Source organism: Lates calcarifer, linkage group LG5 (genome assembly GCF_001640805.2).
Source record: "Lates calcarifer isolate ASB-BC8 linkage group LG5, TLL_Latcal_v3, whole genome shotgun sequence".
Taxonomy (NCBI): domain Eukaryota; kingdom Metazoa; phylum Chordata; class Actinopteri; family Centropomidae; genus Lates; species Lates calcarifer.
The window spans coordinates 28,679,365-28,705,151 of record NC_066837.1 but is presented as its reverse complement, the minus strand read 5'-3'; the positions used below and the strand labels follow the sequence as shown (position 1 = coordinate 28,705,151).

The 25,787-nt window shown below is 41.4% G+C and overlaps 2 protein-coding genes across 3 annotated transcripts in view; both read left to right on the top strand.

The window, feature by feature from the left end:
- The window catches only part of glra3 (glycine receptor, alpha 3), a 54,224-nt gene extending 49,468 nt beyond the window's left edge, over positions 1-4,756 (top strand). For both annotated transcript variants that reach the window (XM_018700962.2, XM_051070894.1), the window contains one exon: positions 1,390-4,756. In XM_018700962.2, the coding sequence (XP_018556478.1) occupies positions 1,390-1,719 (330 nt within the window). In that variant the 3' untranslated portion in view covers positions 1,720-4,756. The remainder of the gene's footprint in view (positions 1-1,389) is intronic.
- Positions 4,757-10,064: 5,308 nt separating this feature from the next.
- On the top strand, positions 10,065-25,583 carry hpgd (15-hydroxyprostaglandin dehydrogenase). The gene is given in 8 exon segments (XM_018700970.2): positions 10,065-10,441; positions 10,443-10,502; positions 11,300-11,423; positions 13,177-13,283; positions 16,377-16,473; positions 23,651-23,727; positions 23,859-24,022; positions 25,019-25,583. Coding segments are annotated over 8 exon segments (786 nt in total). The 5' UTR covers positions 10,065-10,408; the 3' UTR covers positions 25,143-25,583.
- The last annotated feature ends 204 nt before the right edge of the window (positions 25,584-25,787 follow it).

Sequence of the window (25,787 nt, the reverse complement as noted above, 5' to 3'; positions counted from 1 at the left end):
TGTGAATGCACCCAAGATGCAATAAGGACACATTTGTGTTCAGATGGCTCAGACCACATTCAGACGTGGTCTGGGCCATATATGGCCACATTCTTTTAGGTGTGTGAATACAAAAAATGCCCTCCACAGGGCAAAAACCACCCACTAAATGAATCATTTTATTTTTTCACTTGATTTTGCATTGATTTTTTTTTACTATTTCAAATGAGCAAAATTTTCAGTGTTATTCGTGCTATTATAGGGGTGTTCACAGCACTTTGATTCACTCAGTTTACTTGCATATAGAGTAGGGAAATGAGAGCCAGTCACTTGAGGTACAGATCAGGGCTAAACTAATTCTAAGGTTTTGAGTGTTCCTAGAGGCACAGCTTTCTCCATAATTGTAAAATGGAATAAGTTTGGAACCCCCAGTTCTCCTCTTAGAGTTACAATAGAGTCCAGCCAACCTGAGTGACCATGCAAAAAGAGTCTTGGTCCAGGACGTGACCAAGAACCCAGCAGTCACTCAAAGTCCTCTGCATGGAAGAACCTGCTGGAAGGATGACCATCTCAATGCTGTAGTGACCTCAGGCCAAGTCTCTGACTGCCCTTGAGTGGCCCAGCCTAAGCCCAAATCTAAACTCCATAGAACATTTGTGGAGAGTCCTGAAGATGGCAGTACACGGACGTTTCCCATCCAGACTGACAGAGAAAAGACAAACAAACAAACAAGAATTTGCTTGGAATAATGGGACAAACTGCCCAAATCCAGGTGTGTTAGCTTGTGGAGACTTTCCCAAGAAGATGAAGTGGAAGTTGCTGCCAAATTGGCTTTCACAAAGTACTAAATCATTTTTTGTAAATAAGAGATTTCAGTTTTTGTTTTTTAATAATTTTGCATGTTTTCACTTTGTCATTATGGATTATTGAGTGTAGACTGATGGGCTACTTTACTTTAAGCTATTTTATCATAATATTTACATTTAAATCTACAACACAAACAAAAAAAACACACAAAAACTGAATGGGCCTGAATACTTTCTGAAGCCACTGCATAAATGCAAACTTCTGAGGGATCAAAACTATGTACAGTTATGAAATTTCCAAAGCCAACTAGAATAAAATTGATCATTACATACACAATGTGACAATGGCAATATTGCACTCTGAACCATAATTCCAATGCAAAGTGCGTGCACTGTGCCGCGGTGCATGCAGCAGCCCTAGGTGAACCCTGCATCTGAAAGGGCTATTGCCAGTCCAATTCAAGGCCAGTATTTTGTATAAACAAAGCAGTATATCAGCTTAACCTTCATTCTGTGCTCAAGGGCCAATGAGAGTCATGTGCAGTCAGTGAAGAGAAATGAGCTCTCTGATATATGACCTCGTCCGCCTCTTTCTCTCCAACAGGAAGGGGAAGTACATGAGAGCAGGCTGACGTCCACAGTTGCTGTAACCTCCACTCCAAGCAACAGCAAGGATTTGAAGGCCAGCGCCAACAATACTGTTACTGTTCTGAACACCCAAGGATCAACAGCAAATGCTACCCAGAGTCCACCTGGAATGGCAGCAGGTGGACGGGGTAAAAGCACTGAAGAAATGAGGAAGTTATTTATTGACCGAGCCAAAAAGATTGACACTGTGTCAAGGGCCGGCTTCCCTCTGGCCTTTCTCTTCTTCAATATATTTTACTGGGTCCTTTATAAGATACTCAGACACGAAGATGTACATAAGCAATAGAGAAAGAAAGAGCATAGTTTATTTGTAGACAGTATGTGATGTGCACACACACACCCTTGTACTGCTAATCATATGAGGTCACTTTCCCTCTGTATAAGTATACAACAGAGTACTCTCAAAAAGATACTGTACAGAATATCTGAATCTTACAAAACAGATTTTATTGGTTATTTACAGGCTATGAATTCAACTATTTAGTAGAATGCATTAACATACACAAGATCAATATGTATAAGCCTTGTCCTATAGTCATAGAGCTACTTTGAGTTGATTTAGTTTAATTAATCTTTCATTACACAAGGATGAGGCTGACTCACAATCCATTACTGCTGAGAAGACAGTTTGAAATTACAAATGAGGAGTCCTGCAATTTATGTGGTGATGTACAGGTGATGAGATGGCAGGAAAACAAATTAAAAAATGAGTAGAACAGGATGATACAGAAAGTGGGCTTTTAACCACAATCAGTACACATAACATATCTGGACACATTTTGCACAGTGCACACTTTGGTTTATAAATAATCCATATCACCAGGTAATAGAATGATAGCAGCTAACTGGAACTGCATCATTTCAAGTGCCTACAGCTGATGTGGCATATTGTAGTAGGAGAGCATAGCATTAGCATGAATGTGCTAACTTTATATGATATGTAACAAGGGGTTGTTAAAGTATTTTGCCCTGGACCAAAGCAATGGCTGGAGGTATGAATGGTCCAATTGCTATTTTAAAAATTGATACGGAGTATAGTCAATGTTTTTATTTAACACAGCCAAAATTTCACTATATCCCTTTAAGCACCAGAAAGTGTATGATTCACTTCTTAGCAGCTGAGATTTACATGTAGTCCTCATCACTTCCACAAATTGTTGCTACCTGTAACTTGGGACGGACAGACAGACAATTCATTTCAAGACTATGAGAAGATATGGGAAGAGAGCAAATAGAATTTTCATTACAAAGATCGACCATGATAAGACTCCAGTCCAGTCAACACTGTTGTTACAGACCAAACTACACTGTACATGACTTTTACTGTACTATCAAATAGCATGAGGCCCCAGAACTTACCACACTGATTCCTTGTTTGCACTATGACTAATGCCACAACTCCTGTGGTACTTTCCAGTTTGCCAGTTTTATTCATTCATGCTATTGGTGGCATTATCAGACACAAAGGATTTTCCGTGTCAAGCATTTAGAAATTTAGGAAGAAAATGAAATGGATATGAACATTTCTTTTTCTTCATGATTTTTACTGCATGCAACAAAAATGTAAAAAAACAAAACAAACAAAAAAAATATAAGAGAATCTATTTTTCCATCCAAAGACAGTGTTTGCAGTTTGCAGTGTTTCCTGGAGGGATGTTCAGTTAGCTAGTTACAATGAACCCTTCTGTACAGTTACTATGCATTATTTACAGTACTGTTTCCCCTCAGAAATATTTTCATGGTTCTAATGAAAACAACTCTCTGTTTCCATTCAAGACATTTCTGTTGTCCATTGTCAAGCTCCTACTGAGGACTTATGTTTCTTTAAATTAAAAAAAGGAAATGGTAGCAACAATTTAGTACTATACATAATAAGTATACAGCTTTGTCCAAATTCAATACAACGCAATAATAGTATACACATATACTTACAGTGCTTGTTGTCATAGTATATATTTGTTACTTATGCAAGGTCTACATTGGTTGTTGTTAATGTACTAAAAATTTGGTCCTTAACATTGCTGCAGTAAAAGAATATAATATATCCTGTCACCATAAAAGCTCCTACATTCCCATGGCTCACTCACATGGATGATTACACATTCACTTAGAGCTTTCCTCAGGACTGTATGGGCATGTACAGACTGTGTTTGATTGACTCTTGTTGACTATTTTGCACCTGTTTATAGCGAGAAACCTTACACCACTATCATTCCGTTCAATAGTTTGGTGACCTTATGTAATTATCAGCATACTGGCTCATTAACCTGTAATGAGATTTAATCAACCAGAGGAACTGAGAACACCTGTGAGGGTGTGTTAAATTTTTGTACTCTAGGCCTTGTGTTGTGTTTGTGTTGCCTTCTGACTTGTGTTACGGCTGTCAATACCAGTCTTCTTTACAACCTCTCATAGTAGGTCAAAAATTATAAATTTTTGTACAAAATACAAAGATTTTAAAATATTATACAATTTTATTAATGTCAGTCAAAAAATGTGCTAATGTGTTTTTTGTTCTGAGTTTATGGTTTTTCTGCTGCTGTTGAGGAGAGGTGATTTTAGAGTGTGATTTTAAAATACATTTATATGTAATATGCCTTCCTTTGCTGTTTTCACAAAGAAAAAGAATTCTAGTGATGATGTTTTGTACCGATTGGCTCATAACTGAGTGCTACCACTTTTCAGCCTAAAACCTCAGAGATATTGGAGTCATGGTTTCAGTCTCTAGATTTCCACTGCAGTTTTCCCTACAGGATTTTCAGTATACTGTATGTATGAAATATATACACAAGACGAAAGACATTTCAGTGTTCTATCTGAACCATCAGAGTTTCATGAAGTTTGAAATGGTTATGTTAGCTTTGTCTTTATTATTGCATTGTGGTTCAAATGTGGTGAAAGTGTGCTGATTTATGGAGAATATTTTTGTTAAATTGTATAGATATCACATGCCATGGGAACCTTGGATGAAGCAGTCTGAAATTATGTCATAGCTGCACTATACTGTGTATGTGGACCATTTTCATATCTCAGGTTTTGTTTGATCAAACTGTGATATACACATTTTTTTTTAAGAAACTGTCACATTACTTACTCCCTTACAGTGAAGTTCTCCCTTACAGTAAAGTGTCACATATCTGTCAAAACACAACAAATGACTAATTATAGACAGAGTACTCTGTCATGACCCTGTTGTGTTTAATATATTTGTTGAGATCAGAGCACACTCACAGTTTTTTGTAAAATAAAATGTACACATTTTATGTTGTTCTAATTAAATTCTATTGGACTAAATAAAGTTGGTAGCCACTTCTTAATGTTAACTTCTTCAATCTTTTCTTGTCTCTCAGTCTACATAATGCTTCCTTGCTTAATGGCACAGGGCAGTGGTACACTGCATCCAGCAGACCATTGCTAATCTATATTTGATCTGGCAGCCATCATTGGGAACCAGGCGCACTGAAGCCTGGAATCACAGACTGGTTCTAGGAACATGGAATGTCACCTCTCTGGCAGGGAAGGAACCTGAGTAGGTGTGGGAGGTAGAGCAGTGCCAACTAGATATAGTTGGGGTCACCTCTATGGGTTCTGGAACCAAGCTCCTAAAGAAGAGCTGGACTCTCTCCTTTTCTGGACTTGCCCAGGGTGAGAGGTGCCAGGTTTTGGGATACTCACAAGTCCCATGCTAAGCACTGCTGTGTTGGAAGAACAGCCTGCCTGATCTGACCCTGAGTGGTGCCATGTTATTGGACTTCTGTGCTAGTCATGGATTGGCCATGACAAACTCCATGTTCAAGCATAAGGTGGGGTTCAGAAGTATACCTGGTACCAGAACAGCTTAGGCTGAAGATCGATAATCACGTTTTTGGTCATATCATCAGATCTGCAGCCAATGTCTTGGATACTCCAGTGAAGCTAGGAGAAGAGCTGTCACCTGATCACCATCTGGTGGTGAGTTGTATCAGATGGCAGAGAAGGCTGCAGGACAGACCTGGCAAACCCAAACAGGTCGCAAGGGTGAATTCAGAACAGGAATATTGTCAAGCAGTGGAAAGAGCACTTTGAGGAGTTACTGAACCCAACCACCATGCCCTCTGTGGAGGAGGCAGAGTCTGAAAACTCAGGCAATGCCTGCCATATCCCTGGCAGAGATTGCTGAGGTATCAAGGCTCCAAGAGGGGATGTGATTCGCCCAGAGATGAGCTGCTGCCATGCTGCATTCGACAATTCAGAAGTTGAGATTTTCTGACCTTATACTAAAAAAAGCCTCTCAAAGGTGGAGTTCCTACTTGTATACTCAGGGCAAATCCATCTACCCCAAATTCATGGAGAAGCAGCTGTCTGGCATTATACAACAATGACGGCACCCATAGAGGCATACGCTAAATGGTAAACCTTCAACTACAAGGTAATGTAAATTGATGTCAAAACATCACATCAATGTCATTAGGGAGCTGGTCACTGTCTTGGCATAGACATTATTTAGGAAATAATAGAAGAATAGAATAATAGAATAGAAAATAACAGAACATTAGGTAGGGTTTCTGCAGGTTCCAACAAGTTAAACAAATGATTTTTGAAGACCTCTTTAAGACCATTATCAACGCAATTTGCCATTTTACACCCATGCAGGCAAAAAAAGAACTAAGAATATGAAGGAGTTAGTTGTAAAGTTAATGCAACTTCATAAAAGTAAAGTAAACTTCATAATTCAATCAATTTCAAAAGACCTCTCAAAATCACTAAAATTCAGACTTATTCAGATAAGTCTGAATTTTAGATTTAGATTCAGATTTATTTTAAGGACCTGCAGAAACCCTGTCAGGAAATATAGATTTACTGACTTTTGCAGAATACCTAGTGATGTAACTAGACAGGAACACAGTTGATTAGATTGACAATTAGGTAACAACAAAAATTATTTTAAGAAATATCAAAATGAGTAAGGAATATAAATATGAAAATATAAAACCTAAGAAAATCTTAAAAATATGTACAGGAAAAGAATTTAAATTGCACTCAAGGGCAGAATTACAGATGACAGGAACAGTTTGTGCAGCATATGGATACACAATATTATACAATGTACAATATTTTTCAGTAGTAGACTAGTTGGGTAAGTGAAGATTGCAATTTTGAATGTCAGCACTCACTAATCAAATCAGTGTTTTAATCACCCAAAGCCATTGAATAATGGGCCTCAGGCCCACTCAAAATTGAGGACAAGACCAAATGGCTCCACAGACAAAGGAGAGCCACTGAATTCAGTCTCCCAGTTTCCTTCACCTTTTCAGACCTAGGTGTAAAATCTCCCAACTCCTACTACAATTGGTAGTAACTGTATGGCTCAGGACCCATGATGTCACCAGGCCATACAAAACTAGATGCAGTTCTGCTTGTCTCTCTCTCCTGTGCAACTCATTATGAAAGAGCCAGCTCCTTGAGATAGTAATTGTCTCTCTCTCTCTCTGCCCAAGAGAGCAGGACTTTGCTCTCTTTCTCAACAAAGCTGCCGGTGTATGTATTGATTTGATTTCACCTATTACTTAGAGGTTGCTGATGTTGATGTTGCTGATCTGATGTTGATGTACACTATTTGGGCTCCATTCAATCTCATAGTGTAGTGAGATGAATCTCTTTTGAATGAGGGAAGATGGTGAATGCTTCACTACACCAAGCAGAATGGGACCCTAATTCCTAGATCCTTGAGGAAGCTTTCAGGTTCTGTGCATTTTATTTTCTTACTGGTTACACACTGACATTATGTACAAATTTGGTGCATACTGGCCACTTGATGGCACTGTTACACAAGAGAAACATGTTTTTCGATGTGAAACTTACATTGCATCCATGGACCTGAAGGTCTTGCGACTTGCCTCACCTCATCAGGCTGCTGGGTGCAAATTGCAGAGGGGCCTTGCACCCCCTTAACACGTGCATGCGGGTCTAATTTTTTTTTCCTATGGGTAAAAGTGGTACTTCAGCATACACCATAAAAATTATGTGTGTGAAATTTTCAGTGGGGGTATAGAATGGTGCCCACATGTCAGATACAAAAAATGAGTGGGACTACAATCAAGGTAAACACACCTTGGCCAGTAACTCCCACACAATACATTATACATTCCTTGAAATGAGCTGAATCTTGAGGTATCGGCCTTGCACATTTCCAACTATATTTTTTAGCAAAATTGCGAAATGTATTAATCTGCTATTGAGAATCCTCTTCGGCTGTGTGTACAAACTGCACGAAACTTGGCACATAATATGTATGGAGTCCTATAGTCAAAAGAATTTTGATAATCCAAAGAATGCGCAAGATTCAAAGGACAACTTCCTGTAGTTTCCAGTCAAAACAGGAAGTGTTGCATATCTTGGAAACAACCACTCCTTAATACAAAACTTGGTTGAGTAGTTTGTCACCCCCCACCGAGGCTCTCTGCAAAACAGAGAGAGAGAGACTTGGCGGATAATATGTTTGCAGTGTCATGGTCAAAAGCTATTGGCAAATTTTTTATGACTTTTTGGTTTACAAAATTTGGCACAAAATTGTTGCAAAATACTGAAATATACTATAATCATTTTTCACACTGAAGTCATGTACAAGATTTGGTGCATATTGACCACTAGGTGACACTGTCACACAAAGTCACAAATGTTCCACAAATGTATGGAACCTTCGAGAGAAACATTTCAACCTTGGTGGAAAGATTTACAATCTCTGTGCTACTCTAAACCTGAGACTTGCTTTGCACCCATGGATCTGCAGGTCTGATGTGACTGGATGCAAGTTGCACAGGGGCCTTGGGCCCCTTTAATGACTGCCTGCAGGTGTAGTTATACTTTGAAAATTCTTATCCTGCAGGGTAGGAGGTCTTCACCTTTGGAGGTGGTCCTCAGAGTCGTTGACCCACCCTGGCCTTCCCAGGCAACTTTTAGAACTGTTGAAGCCATTCAGATGAGAGGTGAAATGTCTTCAAGAAACTAAAAGAAGTCCAGTTGCCTCCAGCTCTAGCACTTAAGACTACCATGACCTGGGTGACTGAGGACCTACGCTGACAAAACAGAAGTAGTGGCGCCCCCATAGCTGAATGGTTAGGTCGCATCAGTGCTCAGGGCCCTGGTTTGACTGCCTATCCAATTGGACCCTTACTGCATGTTACTCTCCTACCCTCTCTCCCTGCTTGACACCCTCTTCCTTGTCTCTCTGTGACTGTCCTATAAATAAAGGCTAAAAAGCCCCCCCCCCCCCCAAAAAAAAAAAAAAAAAACTGAAAATGAAAAAAACTGAATTAGAGAAAATTGGTAAGGCAGCGAACTGACAATATCTAACTAACGTTTGCTAACATTTCTCACTATAAGAGGAAAGCATACCAAACCAAGTGAGAGTTTTGGTTCACTTTGAAATAGCAATAGCAACTAGTATAAACTACTGCTGAACAAACAAACATTTGTTGTACTTGAATTTGCAAAGTTAAAGGATATTATAAATGAGGCAGAGACATGGCTGGATTAACTGTGACAAGTGTGATACTATGTAGAAAGCTGATCTTGTGTCTGGCGATTCTGGCATACAATGCTCTGTCATGTGTTCTACAGAGGGGAGACTGAAAACATTTATGTCAAGGATGTGAGGGATCTGTAAATATTTTTCTTGCCTGTATCCAGAGTCACATGGCTATGCCATTCTAGGAGAATGGACAAGCTGGATGCAATCATTTCTTCTGCTGTTCTTAGTGCCTATTGCAGCTTCTTCTTTTTTCTGTTTGGTGGCCAGTCCAACTCAGACTGTGATACAGTACATGACAGGTCAACAGCTGGTGGGGCAGGTTGAACTTCCTCACCCACAGCAGGAAGTCTATCCTCTGCTCAGCGTCTTTATCAATTGAACCTGCATTGGTCTGCCACTTGAGATCATGGGAGATCCCAGAAATCTGATGGATGACAATATTGAGCTTTACCAGATTCTCATTCCAGAGTGTAGGAAGGAAGTAAGATAAGGAGGATGAGGGAAGGAAAGGTGTAAACAAGGAGGAGATGTTTCTGAGGCTGAATATATTATGCAGGGTGGCTTTTTTCTTTTCTTTCTTTTCTTTTCTTTTTTTTCTTTCTTTTTCTTTTTGTTTTTTTCTTTACAAAAACTAAATGTATTCTGTATCATTTTTAGGAATCCAACAAGGAAAACAAGACTATACAGAAATTCCCTTGAAGTCACTGTGTTTGCTTTACTCAAAGAACCAAACCAGTATTTTTCCATGTTTGGTTAGCAGCTAGCAGCTTTCCATTCATTTCAGCAGTGTGAAAATCAACATGCAGAGACCTGAACCCTGGTGTAATGTATCACTGAACAGCACTGCGTATCATGTAACAGCAGTTACACAGAAGACACACAAGATAATAAGCTAAGATGGTTGTAGTGAAGAGGAGAATGTGACATTGTCTTTTTATGTCGATAAATATTGATTCTAATACAAATAGTGATGAATAGTTAAGAGCTCAGATTTGTATATGACACAGGAGTAAGAGGCGTGAAAGAGTGTAGAAACAGGAGAACATGTAAAGGAAGTAGGAGGAGGCATTAGGGCAGGTACAACTAGCTGGATAAGACCTGTAATTATCCTACGGAGTTTACTTAGCCTCTGACTACCTCTCTCTGACACACATGCAGTGTTTGTTTAGAGTGATAAGCTGAGAGAGAGAGAGAGCAAAAGAGAGACAGAGCGAGGGAAGAGGGAGGGAATACAGCCAAGCTAGAAGAGTGAAAACACACTGAAGGGTGAGAAAGCCTATGAGTGTGTTACAGAGAGCAGATAGGTACATAAACACACAGAGAAGGACTGAAAAAGAAGACATAGAGAAGAAAACTCAGAGTAAGTGAGACAAAGAAAGAAAGAGAAAAGGCAGCAGTAAAGGTAAAGTGTGAGACAGAGAAGGACGAAGACAAACTGCAGGGGTTTTGCTGTTGTGCTGGGATAATGTCTCTTAATGGAAAGGTGGCTCTGGTGACCTGGGGGAGCTCAGGGCATTGGGAGAGCCGTGGTCCAGTCACTATTGAAGAGTTCAGCCAAGGTCAGTACTACTCAGATCGAATTAACATAACTGTTTCATAACTTAATGTTTTACTGCTTTGACAGTAACTTTGATAGTAACTTTCAGATTTGTTGAAATTCTATTCTCAGATCCTACCGTAGATTTACAGCTCAGCTCTTGTACTGTTATCTATACTTTTCAAACACAACCTATTTTGATCTCACTCTTTACTAGAATGCTTTCCAGTGTACTGAAAAAGTTTTTTAAATTAAATTAAAGGTTGCTTTAATATGATTGTTTTAGCTTTAGAAAAACTTATGTACTGCCCTTAAAAAACCTCAAAAGCTGACAATGGTGAATTACTGTTAAACAAATGTGACAAAGCAGTAAAGATTAAGTGCTTAGTAAAATAATTTAAATATGTTGAAATGGGGCCAGTGGTAACTTATCAAGTGTTTTGAAATGAAACCAGTGGCATTATTTTTTCACTAGTTATTAGACAAGAGGAAATGCATTTTGAAGACAAAGCAGACAGGCTTTTGAAAGAAATGAAATTTGCTTCTGAGAACTTCCTTCACACCCTAATTGTGGCTCAGCATTAAGATGAACATGTCATTACCACCATCAGAAGTGCACTACTCACTGCACTGTTCACAACCATACTTGTCAAACCACAAGTAAGCAACACACAGTAAGCACCAGTATTCTCTTCTGTCATATAGTAGTACCCTCCCACTAACCCTAGTTCTGCAGAGGTGGATACAGACTCCCCCCAGCCAGTATATCTCACTGGGTGAATTTGAAGACCAACTGACAACCGGAGTTTTGTCCTCCAGGTGGCTGTGGTCGACCTGAACAAGACCTGTGGTGAAGAGTGCAAGACACAGCTGGATGCTGAGTTTGGAGAGGGCAACTGCACTTTTATTCAGTGTGATGTGTCCATTGGAGATGCACTGAGAGGTAATACCACTCCTAGGACTGGTACAGGAGAGATAAGTAACACCAATGCCTTTCCCATCACTTATTGCTTGTTAAGTGAAGAATCTGAATATTTTAGAGATAAGTTTTCATCAACGCATTCAGTTTGTGATTTATTGGCAGTTATACAGGCTGTTGTGTAATGTAATTGTCTCATTATGACTCTTTGTGCAGGCTGCAGAATATAACTGTGCACAAGAAGATTGTGCTACTATGTCCACTAACTTTAAACTTCCTCTTGATGAATGAGGAAGTGACTTCAAAAGGCAAAAACCTACAGATTATTTTTAGCAGGCATTAGAAGCTTTTTCCTGGAGAGAGTCACTGTTACTGCTCTTTGAGTTGACAGCTGCAGTCAGTGGGTGTGAAAGAGCAGAGGGCTCAGTCAAGCAGACTGGAACAGAGGATCAGTGACGTTTTTGAAAACAGCTGGTTCTTACCAACAGGTTGCCTTAACGGTCCAGCTAAAGCTAAGCTTGTCTAGTCTTGTTTGTGGAGGCATGATCATTTGTTTTACTATATTTCAGTTTTTGGTTTAAACTGCCTGCTTACCACACTACATGCACAGTATACTGCTCTATACTATTGCTTTTGGCTTACCTTCTCCTGTCCTGCAGATCTGCCAGCACTGGTTTGTGTGTATGTGTGTGTGTGTGTGTGTGGGAGTGTCTGGGTGAGAAAAAGAAGAAGCAGAGAATTAAAATGTGTGTAGGTGAATAAGTGTGCCTTACAGTTGGTGAGAGAGTGAGAGAGAGGAACAAGGTTTCATTGTCTGACAGTGAAAAAGTAAATCCCTGCAGGCTAACGGCTGTGGAATGCTGTTTGGTGTTGCTCCTAACTGTGTGATAGTACTGCTGTTGATTTGGACACAGTGTAATCCCAGACCAAGCAAATATCATTGTGTGTGTGTGTGTCTGTGTGTGTGTGAGAGAGAGTGGTAAGTAGAGAATGATTGTAGTTATATGCATGCAAACATTTGTGCAAGTATGCACATTGCATAATAATAATAATAATAATATCTTAAATTCATATAGCACCTTTCATGAGACCCAAGGACACTTTATTGTGTGCAATACAAGTTAGCATGCATGTTTTTAGGTGTGGGTGTGGGTGAGCGTATGTATGTGTGTGTGTGTCAAGCAGATGAGTCTATTAAAAGCAGGTATGTCTGTTTCTAATTGAGGGGCATCAAATTGTGGAATGTGGTAGGTGATGACACATGCAGGTTTTACCACCTCAGGTTTCTCCCTTGAGCTGTTTATCCAACCAGGTCTGTCTGCCCACATGAAGAGATAAACAACCTCCTGGTGGCTCATTCTCTAAGAACACAATGTATATCTCCTCTTCTACATTAATCTGAATTTTCTATTCAGCCAACATGTTTGAATTTAGTTTCGCCACATACTCAGAATATGTGGGTTTAAACTCTTCACTGAGGAGTTTTCTCCACATTGTTTTAACAGCAATGAAAAAACATACAAATTCTCTAATGAAGAATTTCAAGAGAAATTTTCCTTTCCAAACGTATATGATACAATTGCTTTATTTAGTCCTCTAATGCTCTCAGAGACATGAAAACACATATACAGAGTTCATATTTTAGATGTTAATGATTGCTACATTAAAATACATGAAAAAACAGACATACCATCAGAATGATGGCTTCTAGCTCTTCTGAGATCACGTGTCAGTTTCTTAAGTTATTCATAGATGGGTTTTTGTTTCTGTGGTTTAGATGCTTTCCGGAGCACCGTGGACCAGTTTGGCCGGCTGGACATTGTTATCAACAATGCTGGCATCAACAATGAAAAGAACTGGGAGAAGACTATTCAAGTTAACCTGGTGAGATTACAAGAAGGCGGTAAGATAGATTAAGACTATGAATCAAGTTAACTTTATTTATGTAGTCTAAAATCACATCACATTTGAGTTGTACATCAATTTGCTCTGTACAACATACAATAACCTCTGTTCCTAGATCCTCAATTCAGATACCACATATGTGTAAGAGAGGACTGTTGAGGTTCTCAATGACCAGCCTTCAAGACCATGTCCCCTTCAGGGAGTGAACATGCTTACCAAACTGTTAGTTGATAAATGCTGTTTTACTTAGATTCCTTGCATGTAACTGCAAAGTGAGATCAGAGTGCCTGATAATACCCAGATTTCTTGCCTGTGGTTTAACATGCTGATATAGTTAATTGTGAATACAGTTTTATCTCTGCTGGCTTGGGCAATGTCATTTGTTTTGCACAGTTGAATTGGTGTAAAATTCATATCTTAAGGGCGTCTTCTTGTCAGGGAAAAAGATTTTGTTTACTGATAAATTGTAGTCCCTTTATACCTGGATGCAGGTAGCCAAATAACAGAAAAGTCACCTTTTAAGGCTACAGGTTACTCGTGTCTAGTAAATTACTTTTTAATGTAGTCCTACTGAATTATATGACACATCTTTTGCCAGAGAAATAAACCAAAAATAATACTATATATAATAACTATATAAACAATTTTTCTGTTATCTATATTACCTTTCGATCAGTTCTAGCAGTACTGCCACTGTCTGTCAACAACCCCTCTGCTGATTAGGTATGCTGTTGTGTCTCAGGGTTCTAAAAGTGCTACATCTTCTCTCCAGGCTGCTCAGATTACTCCATTACATCAGCAGGTCTCCCCCACAGTCAGCCCAAGGCTTTACAACTACATTCCTGTTCAATAGAATCCCAGCAGGCAGTTCAGTCTCCAGCAGTGGATAGATATGTCCAGCCATAGAATGTACACTCATAACCCCATGACTCTAAACGCAAAAAAATCTCATTGTGTCTTTGCAACAGTAGTAACCTGTCAGAAAAGTAATATAGACAAAACAAGTGAACAACAGCATGTGACCCAAAATTATTCAGCTCCTTTACAGTTTTTTGTGTTCTCTTGCAGTTTCATAAGCAGAGTATTGTTTGTAATGCAAAATGACTTGCAGTGCAGTATAGTACAAGAGGGATAATATGAATGGTGGATCTTGCCAGACTGTCATGATCACTCAATTGCTTACCACTAACAAGACTCATAATTAAGCCATTTATGGACAGAGCATGCAAACAAACTTGACGTGGTGTGCAAAAGTTTTGTCCCTATTTGTCCAATGTTACAAGAAAATATTGGTCCTTTGGTTTTATATGAGTGTGTGTGGGAGGACTCATACAAGTTTTTGCACAGAGCCAATAGTAACTAGAAGACACCATGTCAAGTTTTGGGAGTCACATTACTGATGAAAAGTATGCAAATTTAATTACTTTGTCCTATTGGTTAAGATTACAACTATTACTTCAGAGGTGGAGGAAGGTCTATCTGCAACTTTGAGAAAGGCAAAGCATGAACTGCCTTAAAAGACAAAATGACTGAGACTGATGGATGTGTATTTTAGGAAGTCTGAACGGTAAAGATAGACCCATTTAAAAGGTTGTGGTCCATGGCACTTAACTTTGATGGACGTTGTCGAGGTTTCTTTTTTCTTTTTCTTTTTTTTTTTTTGAAAGGGTTCATTTCCTACAAATCCAAGTTGCAGTGTGTCAACATAGTCACCCATCATGACTAGAGAGTGTGTCCAAAATATGTAACAGTGAGTAAGCCTCTGTTATAGTTCTACATCTACTATCTGGAGACACAACAGCCAGCCAGCCAGCCAGCCTCAAATAACCTAAGGGTATCTCTAAGTTTGACAAAAAATGTAACTGCCTTTATTCTCATTAGTTTGGTAAACATTCACTTATACAGCTCTAATCAACATAGGTTGTTAAAAGATAAAGCTACACCCACAAGTGGAGACTGAAATTATATATTTTTAGCATGCAGTGTTTAGCATGCAGCATTTAAATGTTATTACCTTATCTGTCCGTGCAGTTGTTTGTCTTATGCCTTGATAAGGAGGAGGGAATTCCTCCACATCAGCAATGATTCCCTCAGGGCTTTATCTTAAGTTTAATCTTTTTTCTTTTATGTTCCTTGGGCGGGCGGCATGGTGGTGCAGTGGTTAGCACTGTCGCCTCCCAGCAAGAATGTTCCTGGTTCGCCGTGGCTTTTCTGTGTGGAGTTTGCATATTGTCCCTGTGCCTGACTGAGTTCTCTCCAGGTCCAAAGACACGCATTAGTTTACTTGGTGACTCTAAATTGCCTCAAAGTGTGAATGTGAGTGTGAACAGTTGTTTGTCTATATGTGTGTTGGCCCAGCAATCCCTACAGGGTGTACCCTGCCTCTCACCCAATGTCAGCCGCCACTAATGGGTGAGATGCAGTAACGTAGAGGTGCTCCTGCCCATGCCCATAGCTGGTTATTACAATAGATATTGCAAAGATATTAGGATTAGGAAGTTATTAACCTGCACCTTTCTGCACCATGTATCTGTGATGTAGTAAGTGGTGACTGCTGTGTAATAACCATTTATGTTTCATCCCTGCTAGTAACAGGGACAAAGGACAATGAAGCCAGTTGGTTAGGGCAGGATATTACAACAACTGCTGGCCAAACTGCCATGAAGTTTTTGTTGATATTTGTGATCCTGACAGGATGATTCATAATTATTACTGTGACCCCCTAACTTAAACTTTTACACCACCATCTGCCTAAAATTTCAACTTCTGCACAAGAATGATCAAAATCTAAAGGGTGGAGGGTAAAGCACATTCAGGCTCCCAATTGGATAAACATTTAATGTAATTATAATGAGCACTATGCATGGCTGTGTTTCAAAAGTACTTAGCTTTACAGTCAGTATTGTCACAGTCAGCAACAGATGTCCTAACTGAAAAACACAAGTATATACACTTTAACTCATCAACTGGTTCACACATTCTTTGTTTTTAGTTTCAGTTCCTGCTTATGTGCAGGCAAGTGTCTGTTGTGAAGATTACCACTGTGACCATGTTGTCTCTTCATCTTCACAGACATCTGTAATAAAGGGAACTTACTTGGCACTGGAACACATGAGTAAAGAGTATGGCAAGGAAGGAGGCACCATTATCAATGTATCTTCTATGGCAGGTAACACATCCACACATACTAACACTCTCTTGTAAACATATATTTAACTGCTATAGACAGTCACTGTGTGCATGATATCCACAATGCACCTCCACCTTACTCCCAATCCAGGGACTCTACACACATACACACACACACACACGCACACACACACACATTCCAGTGATAGGATAGTGGGATCTCCATTGCTATTTCAAGACGTCATTCTGAATGGTTCTCTGAAAATGTAAATTGTGTCATACTGCAGAAGTGCAAACTGTAGGAGAAAAACATGATTGTAGACTGACCCTGAGGACTGACCTTCTTGGATAGTAGGAAGGAAAATGTGCTTTCATTTTCCTCTGAGTCAGGATCTGGGACCTTGCTGCATTGTATCTATTTGAATAGTATCAAATTACAGAGTAAGGAATATATCATAGTTGATAAAGAAGAACATTTACATAAAAGTTAGCTGCTTATCATGCCCAACACTGTCATTTTATTTTTTGAACAGCTTTTCAGAGACCCTGTAGTGAACCAAAAACTTTTAGTCACTTCAGTTTGAGTTGGACAGAAACAGTGAGACAGAAGACAGAAACATTTATTTATGTCAAAATGTCATGGATAATGAATTTTCAGAGTCTCTTGTGAAAACAGTCCCCCTCTTCTTTGAGTGTGTGTTATGTAGGAAACATGTAAGACAAAAAGAGACCATGACAGGTTGGCAGATGTCCACTGTAACTGAAACTACTGAATTTGGATCGTTAACCCCTCTATCTGTCATGGAAAAGCTGAATTATATACAATCACCAAGCACTTTATTTGGAACACCATACTGATATTGGGTAATGCCTCCTTTTGCTTTCAAAACAGCCTTAACTCTTTATGGCATAGATTCCACAAGGTGTTGCTCTGAAAACCTTTTTCCACCTATATAATTTTTCATTCCTTATGTTGGCCCCTGATGGTCCTCAGAACTGGAACAGAGGGAGTCAAATAGGTGTTGGTTTGGGGTAAAGAATCTTACAGCAAGCAGCTGATGACGCTATTATGTTGTGTGTGGAGGCTGTTCCTACTGAATGTGGTCTGACCGTGTTCTTAGACATCACATGAACTGTATGCATATCAGGAAAACTAGACAAAACCTTATCAGTCTGATTATCTTTGGCACTCTGCACTGATTGGCATCTTAAGACCGCAGACCTGTTTATGTTTCGGAGCAGCTGTTGACACACTCAGCTAATGTTTCTCAAAGAGGACATTCTTTTAGTTAGCCTTCAACATATTCTATCCAGGGCTGCCTTTTAATGCTTGACCCAGGACCTGCCCAGCTATAAACCTAGACAACTGCAGTAAAATCAGATGTACGTGCAAATGCAAAGCCTGATACAGGAGACAGATAGAGGCAACTGCAGTGGTCTTCACCATGCCATGTAGCAGACAGAGATATCTATGGCAGTTGCATCCATCTACAACACTGCCACTGCACCTTTCTCCTTTCTCCTCCTCAGACACACTTAGACACACTAAGGGAAAGGAGGCCTTGTTGTACTTTTGCTTACCTTGCCAGTGCATACAGCTCAACAATCCACAGCTGGTTGAGACTGCTACAGGAACTTTAGACTCAGAGTCACTTCTGGGAATACAACATCAGAGTGGCACCAGCTCAGGATAACTAGGTGCACCATCTTATTCTCTTTGCTGTTATGAAACTGAGTGCAGAGGTCCTCTGTCCAAGTCTGGTGTTCGGCAGCCCCCCATCAGAGCCCTGAAGGACTGTCCACCACATCATTGGTACCAGGTGGTAGGTGGACCCTCCAGGGCTTGGAAAGCTCATTTCTTGGGCAAGAATGAGTTTCAAAGCTGCCAAATAGAGTGGTGGATGGGCTTTTTTTTTAGATGCAATCCCATTCATCACAAAGAAACCAGTCAAGAGCCTGGGTAAGGTCTTTTACTGTAGCCTCATTGATGCAATAACAATCTAAACAACCATCAAGGATCTTAAAACTTGGCTCAACACAAGTAGTAGAGTAAAGTCTGGTCCTCTGGCCTCCACTGGTGTACAGTGTAACCCTGTTGACTGTGGAGATCTTGGAGAGGAAGGTCTGTAGCTATCAGTAGCTACCTCTGCAAATAACATACAAATATATTCCACTATATTCTACCACTATATTCTATTGAATTTAAAGGAATTTTGGTGCTGTGTGTTTTAATGGTAATTCAGTATAGGCATTTGGTCACAATGTTGTGTGAGGATGTTTTTATTCTTGTAGTCAAATACATCATCTGGTAGATCTAGAACAGTTCAGTCTCTGGTAACAGCAGACATGTGGTAATCATTTTTCACTCATCTACTTGTGATAAAATCTATGTGTGTGTGTGTGTGTGTGTGTGTGTACTTGCCATTCCCATAACAAACAGAGACTTGTCCAAACATGGGCAAGCATCCTACGAGCACATTGTTTTGGGGGAAAGAATGTTGTGTGTGTGTGCTTCGCGTGTTTTAATGACTCTTTTGGACATTAATCCATATGGCTGAGTTTATAGTCCTGCATGTTTTGTTTTCATTACATCAGCTGTAAAATAGCTAATATTTTTTTTAAAAATCTGAACTTTGAGCACTGTCCAACTTTCAGTACAATTAGTGGATGCGGTTTTGAAAACTAGGAAGCTGCTCAAAAATTTTTGTTCAGTTGTATGTGTTTTCATTAAGTTTTGTAAGCAATGTGGTGAGCAAACTTTACTTTAGCTGCAGTCAGCATCCTGTATATACTATAAACTATATTTGGGAGTATAGACAATATTTGAATATTTGACTCAGTATTGTGCCAATACTGATTGCCTTTTGGGCAGCCAGGCTTTGTAAGATACATATTTTTAGTGTTTATGTGGAGTTTGTGTTTGTCACGACTGAGCTTGGAACCCCAGAAGCAGAACACAGACTGCAAGACAAACAATGTTTATTTAGGAATAGGTAGTGAAAAGAGGTCAGGATAGTGCTGGTCCAGAGAGGGGTGCTGCGACAAGTGAAGGAGTCCAGGGGTGGGGAAAGGTTGTGCTGCTGTTGGTGCTGGTCCCGATGGAAAATATGAGTGGCAGGCAGACTGGAGGGAATGGCAGGTGGGCTGGCAGGCAGGCAAAAACAGAACAGAGAACACAAGGTAAGAAATGAGCAGACTAGTACTTCAGCAGTAGCTGGCGTAAAACTAGAAGAGCCGAACTTCTCTCAAGACAAACCATGAACAGGAGTGATGATCCGGCAGGGACTGAAGGCAGGAGCAGGGATTAAGTACATCCTGGATGATGGGCTGATAGGAAACAGGTGAGCTTGATTGTAGAGGCACGGCAGGTGTGGAGTGGCAGATCCAGCAGGAGAGACAGAGAGCAAGGGGGAGGGGCAGGCAACACAGAGAAAGACAAACAGACAGACAGGTCAAGGAGCTGACCTCGTGACAGTACCCCCCCCCCTCGACGGGCGCCACCCGGCGGCGACAGTCCAAGAGGCGACAGACGGTGAATGCAGGGTGGTTGTCAATGATCCTAGGGGGAGGGGGGGGGGGGGGACCAGCAGACTGGAGGCAACAGGCTTGATAGTAGACACATTGAACACAGGGAGGACTCGAAGGGTCCGAGGCCACTTCAGGCGCACTGCACTGGGGTTAACAATCCTCTGAACCTCAAAAGGGCCAATAAATCTAGGGGACAGTTTCTTAGAATCAGTCTTCAAAGGTAGGTCTTTGGTGGAAAGCCATACCTTGTCTCCGGGAGCATAACAATTGGGTGCTGGAGTTCGATGACGGTTAGCCTGGTGCTTGTAACGGTCAGACGCTCTGAGCAGGGCTGAGCGGGCATGGTGCCAGGTCTTGTGGCAACGGTGGGCTTGGGCTTGGACAGAGGGCACAGAGATTTCCTTCTCCTGGGAGGGGAACAGGGGGGTTGAAAGCCAAAAACACACTGGAAAGGTGACATACCAGTGGCAGATGAAGGCAGCGTGTTATGGGCATACTCCACCCATGGAATCTGAGAGGACCGGGTGGAAGGGTTGGAGGACACCATGCAGCGGAGAGGTCTCCAGGACTTGATTAGCCCTTTCAGCTTGACCATTGGACTGAGGATGGTATCCGGAGGTCAGACTGACAGTGGCTCCAACAGAAGAACAGAAGGCTTTCCAGACGGCTGAGGTAAACTGAGGCCCATGATCTGGGGGGCAGTCCATACACACAAAACACTTCTTTGACAAGAAGGTCAGCAGTTTCCTTTGCTGAGGGTAGTTTAGGCAGGGGCAGGAAGCGAGTGAATTTACTGAATCAGTCTACAAAAGTAAGAATTACAGTGTTACCAGCAGAGGCAGGCAGGCCGGTTACAAAATCCAGGGCAAGGTGCGATGGGGCACAGGCAGGGGGTGCAATAACCCGGCACTAGACTGGGTAGGAGATTTACTTTGAGCACATACAGGACAAGCAGACACAAACGACTTGACATCCACCTCCATAGACGGCCACCAAAAACGTCGTCTAAGGAAGGCAAGTGTTCGATTGACCCCAGGATGACAGGTAAGTTTGGAAGAATGGGCCCACTGCAAAACTGAGGGCTTGACAACATCTGGGACAAACAGACGACCTGGGGGGCCATTACCTGGGTCAGGTTGAGTCTGCTGAGCTCCTTTGACTTCCTCTTCGATCCTAAGTGACACCGCTGCGATCACACAAGAGCCTGGAAGGATGGGTTCCAGGGACTCAATAGGACCATCCTCCCTGACATACATGCGGGACAGGGCGTCAGGTTTGGTGTTCTTTGAACCAGGCCTGTAGGTGAGAGAGAAGTTAAAATGCCCAAAAAAAGAGAGCCCACCTGGCCTGACGGGAATTGAGCAGGCTGGATGTAGGCCAGGTTTTTGTGGTCCGTCCACACCACAAAAGGCTGCTCCGCTCCTTCAAGCCAATGCCGCCATTCCTCCAGAGCCAGCTTAACTGCCAGGAGCTCCCGGTTACCCACATCATAATTTTGCTCTGTGGGAGATAAATGGTGAGAAAGGTAGGCACAAGGGTGAAGCTTACCATTCTTGGCTGAGCGCTGTGAGAGGACGGCCCCTACACCCATGTCCGAGGCATCCACCTCCACAATGAACTGCCTCTCCCGGTCAGGCTGGATGAGGACGGGTGCAGATGTGAACAGATCCTTCAGTTTGCGGAAAGCTGCTTCCGCAACAGGCGTCCACAGAAAGGGCTTAGAAGTAGATGTGAGAGCAGTTAAAGGGGCTGCCACTCGGCTGTAGTCCCTGATGAATCTTCTATAGAAATTGGCAAACCCGAGAAGCCTCTCCAAAGCCTTACGACAGTTAGGACTTGGCCAATCCCAAACTGCCTTTACCTTGGCTGGGTCCATCTTAATCTGCCCCTCAGCGATGATGAAGCCCAGGAAGGAGGTAGAGGAAACATGGAACTCACACTTCTCTCCCTTAAGAAGGCGGTTCTCTAGCAGTCTTTGTAGAACTTGACGGACATGCAGTACATGTTCAGGCATGTTCCTAGAAAAGATGAGAATATCATCAAGGTAAACAAAAACAAAACGGTGTAGCATGTCTCGAAGGACATCATTTACCAGGGCCTGGAAGACTGCGGGAGCATTTGTGAGACCAAATGGCATGACCAAATATTCAAAATGGCCCAGAGGAGTATTGAAGGCCGTCTTCCACTCGTCGCCCTCCCGAAACCTCACCAGGTGGTAAGCATTGCGAAGGTCAAGTTTGGTGAAGACTGTGGCCCCCTGGAGAGAGTCAAAAGCTGAGTTCATTAAAAGGCAAGGGGTACTTGTTTTTTACTGTTATGCTGTTAACTGGCGGAAATCAATGCAAGGTCGGAGGGACCCATCCTTTTTATCCACAAAGAAGAATCCTGCTCCCAGAGGTGATGAGGAGGGACGGATGATGCCAGCAGCCAAGGAGTCCTTGATATATTTCTCCATGGCTTCCTGCTCAGGCTTGGAGAGGTTGTAGAGACGGCTGCTGGGAAGAGGAGCACCAGGCAGGAGATCTATGCCACAATCATATGGACGGTGAGGGGGCAGAGATAAGGCTTGTTCCTTACTGAATACCATTTGGAGGTCATGATATTCAGGGGGTATGGAGGACAGATCAGGGGCTGAGAGCAGGGAATCAGGACTGACTATGGACTGAGGAGTAGCAGAGTGCAAACAGTGAGAATGGCAGAAAAGGCTCCAGCTGATGACCCTTCCTGACTTCCAGTCAATTTGGGGATTGTGTTGCACTAACCAAGGGAGACCCAGGACTACTGGAACAGACGGAGAGTCAATGATGAAAAAACTGAGCTCCTCATGATGATTACCAGACAGTAGAAGTTGTACAGGAACAGTCCTGTGAGTTATGTTGGCCAGCAGCCTACCATCCAGCGCATTAGCCTCCAATGGCTTACCCAGACAATCCGTGGGCAGATTTAACTGTTTGGCGACTGAGATGTCCAGAAAACTCTCATCTGCACCAGAGTCTATAAGGGCGGAAAATTTAACAGACTGACCTTTCCTGTCCTTGTGGACAGGGTCTGTGTCTGCGGGGTTCTGCATGGCCGGATCGTACTGTCACGAATGAGCTTGGCACCCCAGAAGCAGAACACAGACTGCAAGACAGACAGGGGCAGGCAACACAGAGAGACAAACAGACAGACACTGACAGACAGGTCAAGGAGCTGACCTCATGACAGTGTTGGTGTCTGTGTTATGCTGAGTGTCAGTTGTTTGTTGGCAGACTCCATTTCTAAGCTAATGATGTTACACACTGTAGGGGTGCTGTAGGGGACTAGAAGAAAAGCATTGAGACAAGGCACTCAGGAGCAAGCATTAACATCAAATCCCTTGGATTTTCCTGAAAAATTCATCCCGAGTCCTTCACATAGAAAGGCTGTTAAAGGCAACCGAGAAAGTTGGGGAAGGTCTCATTTTTAGGTTTCAATCTGTTCACACATTGGCATTAAAAAGCAATTAACACTTGTTAACTGCTTAACATTCTTACATATAGTACCTTTAAAAAAAACTCATCATGTTATGCTACTTAGCCTGGATGTTTAAAACTCACATTAAGTGTAAAGAAGTGACGCTTGTTGTGAAAAACACTGCATATATGACACCAATCTGAATTTTGCTCAGTCATGAAAACAAGTTGCTGTTTGTTCTATTCTCTCTTCAGCCTTCCTTCACTCTCCTCACCAGCCTGTCTACACTGCCACTAAACATGGAGTCATTGGCTTCACTAGAGCAATGGCGGTAAGACAAACACACACATACACACACATTCACACACAGTAAAAAGCACAGTACAAAACGTTTAGCATCTTTTTGGATACTAGGTTCTTCAAGGAGCTCACAGCTCAGCAGCTAAATGTATAATCTTGCAGGACGCATCCTCGCAAGGCAACTACGGGGTTCGTATCAACGTCCTGTGTCCAGCCTTCGTTGACACTCCTCTGCTGCACTCAGTGGAACACGAGGATAACATGGGCAAATTTGTCAAGTTCAAGGATGATTTCAAACGTAGCATGAACAAGTTTGGAGTTTTACAGTGAGTCTACACACACTTGCACAAACATGAATTTTCTTTCTTTGTTATTTCTAACTAGGATCAGATGTAAATTGTTAGTGAGATCAATGAATGATGAATGAATATTCTTTATTGCCACAGAGGTCTTTATTAATGGTGGGATATAAGTAATTTACAGTCTTGCAAATCTATTTACTGATTTGGCACTGGGTTTCCTAGGAGAACCTCTGTGTTGATGGTTGTGAGGTGCAACAGATCATCTCCTTCTTCTGTACGTTACAGGGGCAGATGATTGAAAAAAAAACAAAACATATGACTTTGATTAGTGAATGTTCCCTCATGGCCAAAAGAAAACATGTTTAAATAATTAAGCTCAGTTCACTAGATGACACAAACCAGGGAAAAAACGTTTCAGTTTACAGGAAAACCAGTGGTGAACTGATTTCAAGTTACATCAGAGCCACCCTGCTTCTCTCCTCCCTTTTTCTGTCTCTGTTCTGAGTGTTTGGAGCAGTTGTACGGAACCAAAGTACAATCATAAATGCCCTCACACTTAACAGAATAGCTATAAGAGAATCTGATACAATGTGTGCCAAGGCTCTCAATCACTTCACTATGAGGGCTCATCACAGTTGATGATGAGCATTGCCACTTATTTATTGCTCTTGGGAAGCCTTCTTTAAAAGTTCAGATTGTGCAGCTCCAAGACAAGTAGCAGGAAGCATTTTAGTGTCAGAGGAAATTGAGGCCAGAAGACTTCCTGATCACACATAAACACACACAGAGAGAGAGAGAGAGAGAGAGAGAGAGAGAGAGAGAGAGAAAGAGAGAAAGAGAGAGAGTCATACACATGTCAGTAAAGCTAAGACAGCAGGTTTCTTGTTGTATTTTTAGAATAAGAGTTTGCACAGGAAATACATGACTAATTACAGTCTCCTGTAGCCTTCCTGTGTGTGTGTGTCTTTTAAATCTGTAATCTCACCTAATGCCCCTTTTCCTCTCTGTGTTTATCTGCAGGCCATCACTGATAGCAGAAGGCATGATGAAGTTGATTGTAGATACCAGTCTGAATGGAGCAGTGATGAAGATCACCTGCTCCAAGGGAATCCACTTCCACACCTATGAACCCATGTCTGCTTGAGCTTTGACATACTGGACTCCATGGTGCTGCTGGAGGAACAATGCAGTGCTTTCACTTGTCTGACTGCAAGACACTACAGACTGGTTCAGGACAACAACTGGCTGTTGGAGTTAATATCAGAACTCTGTCAGGGCAATGTTTGTATTTTGATAATTTAATGATTATTTTAATAATGTCAGTGATGATCCTACCAATCAGTCACTAATCAAGTCCAGTATTTTCACTGCTGGCCAAGATATAAAGCCAAAGTTATAGATCTGTCTCCTTCAGTTAGGTTTCTATATTTTGCAGGAAATAGCTGACAGTCATTGTCATCCACCTCAACTGATTATGCAGCTTATTTGATTAAACAGTGTTATTACAAGAACTGTAACAATTATTATTTAACAGCTGATTTAATAGATATGTTTAAAAATAAAAAACGAAAATGGGGTAGTATGATATGGGACCTGTTTATTGGTATTTTGTAATGAGACTATTCTGCCTCACTGTTCTCAAGCATACAACATTTCACAAAACACAACAGCATGTCAAAGAATACAACATTTCAGATAATAGAAAATGTGGTAACACTATATGGTTTGAGACTGGACAGAACCCCAAGTCGTTTTTTGTGAACCCTGTAAACTGCAGGTGGAGGACAGG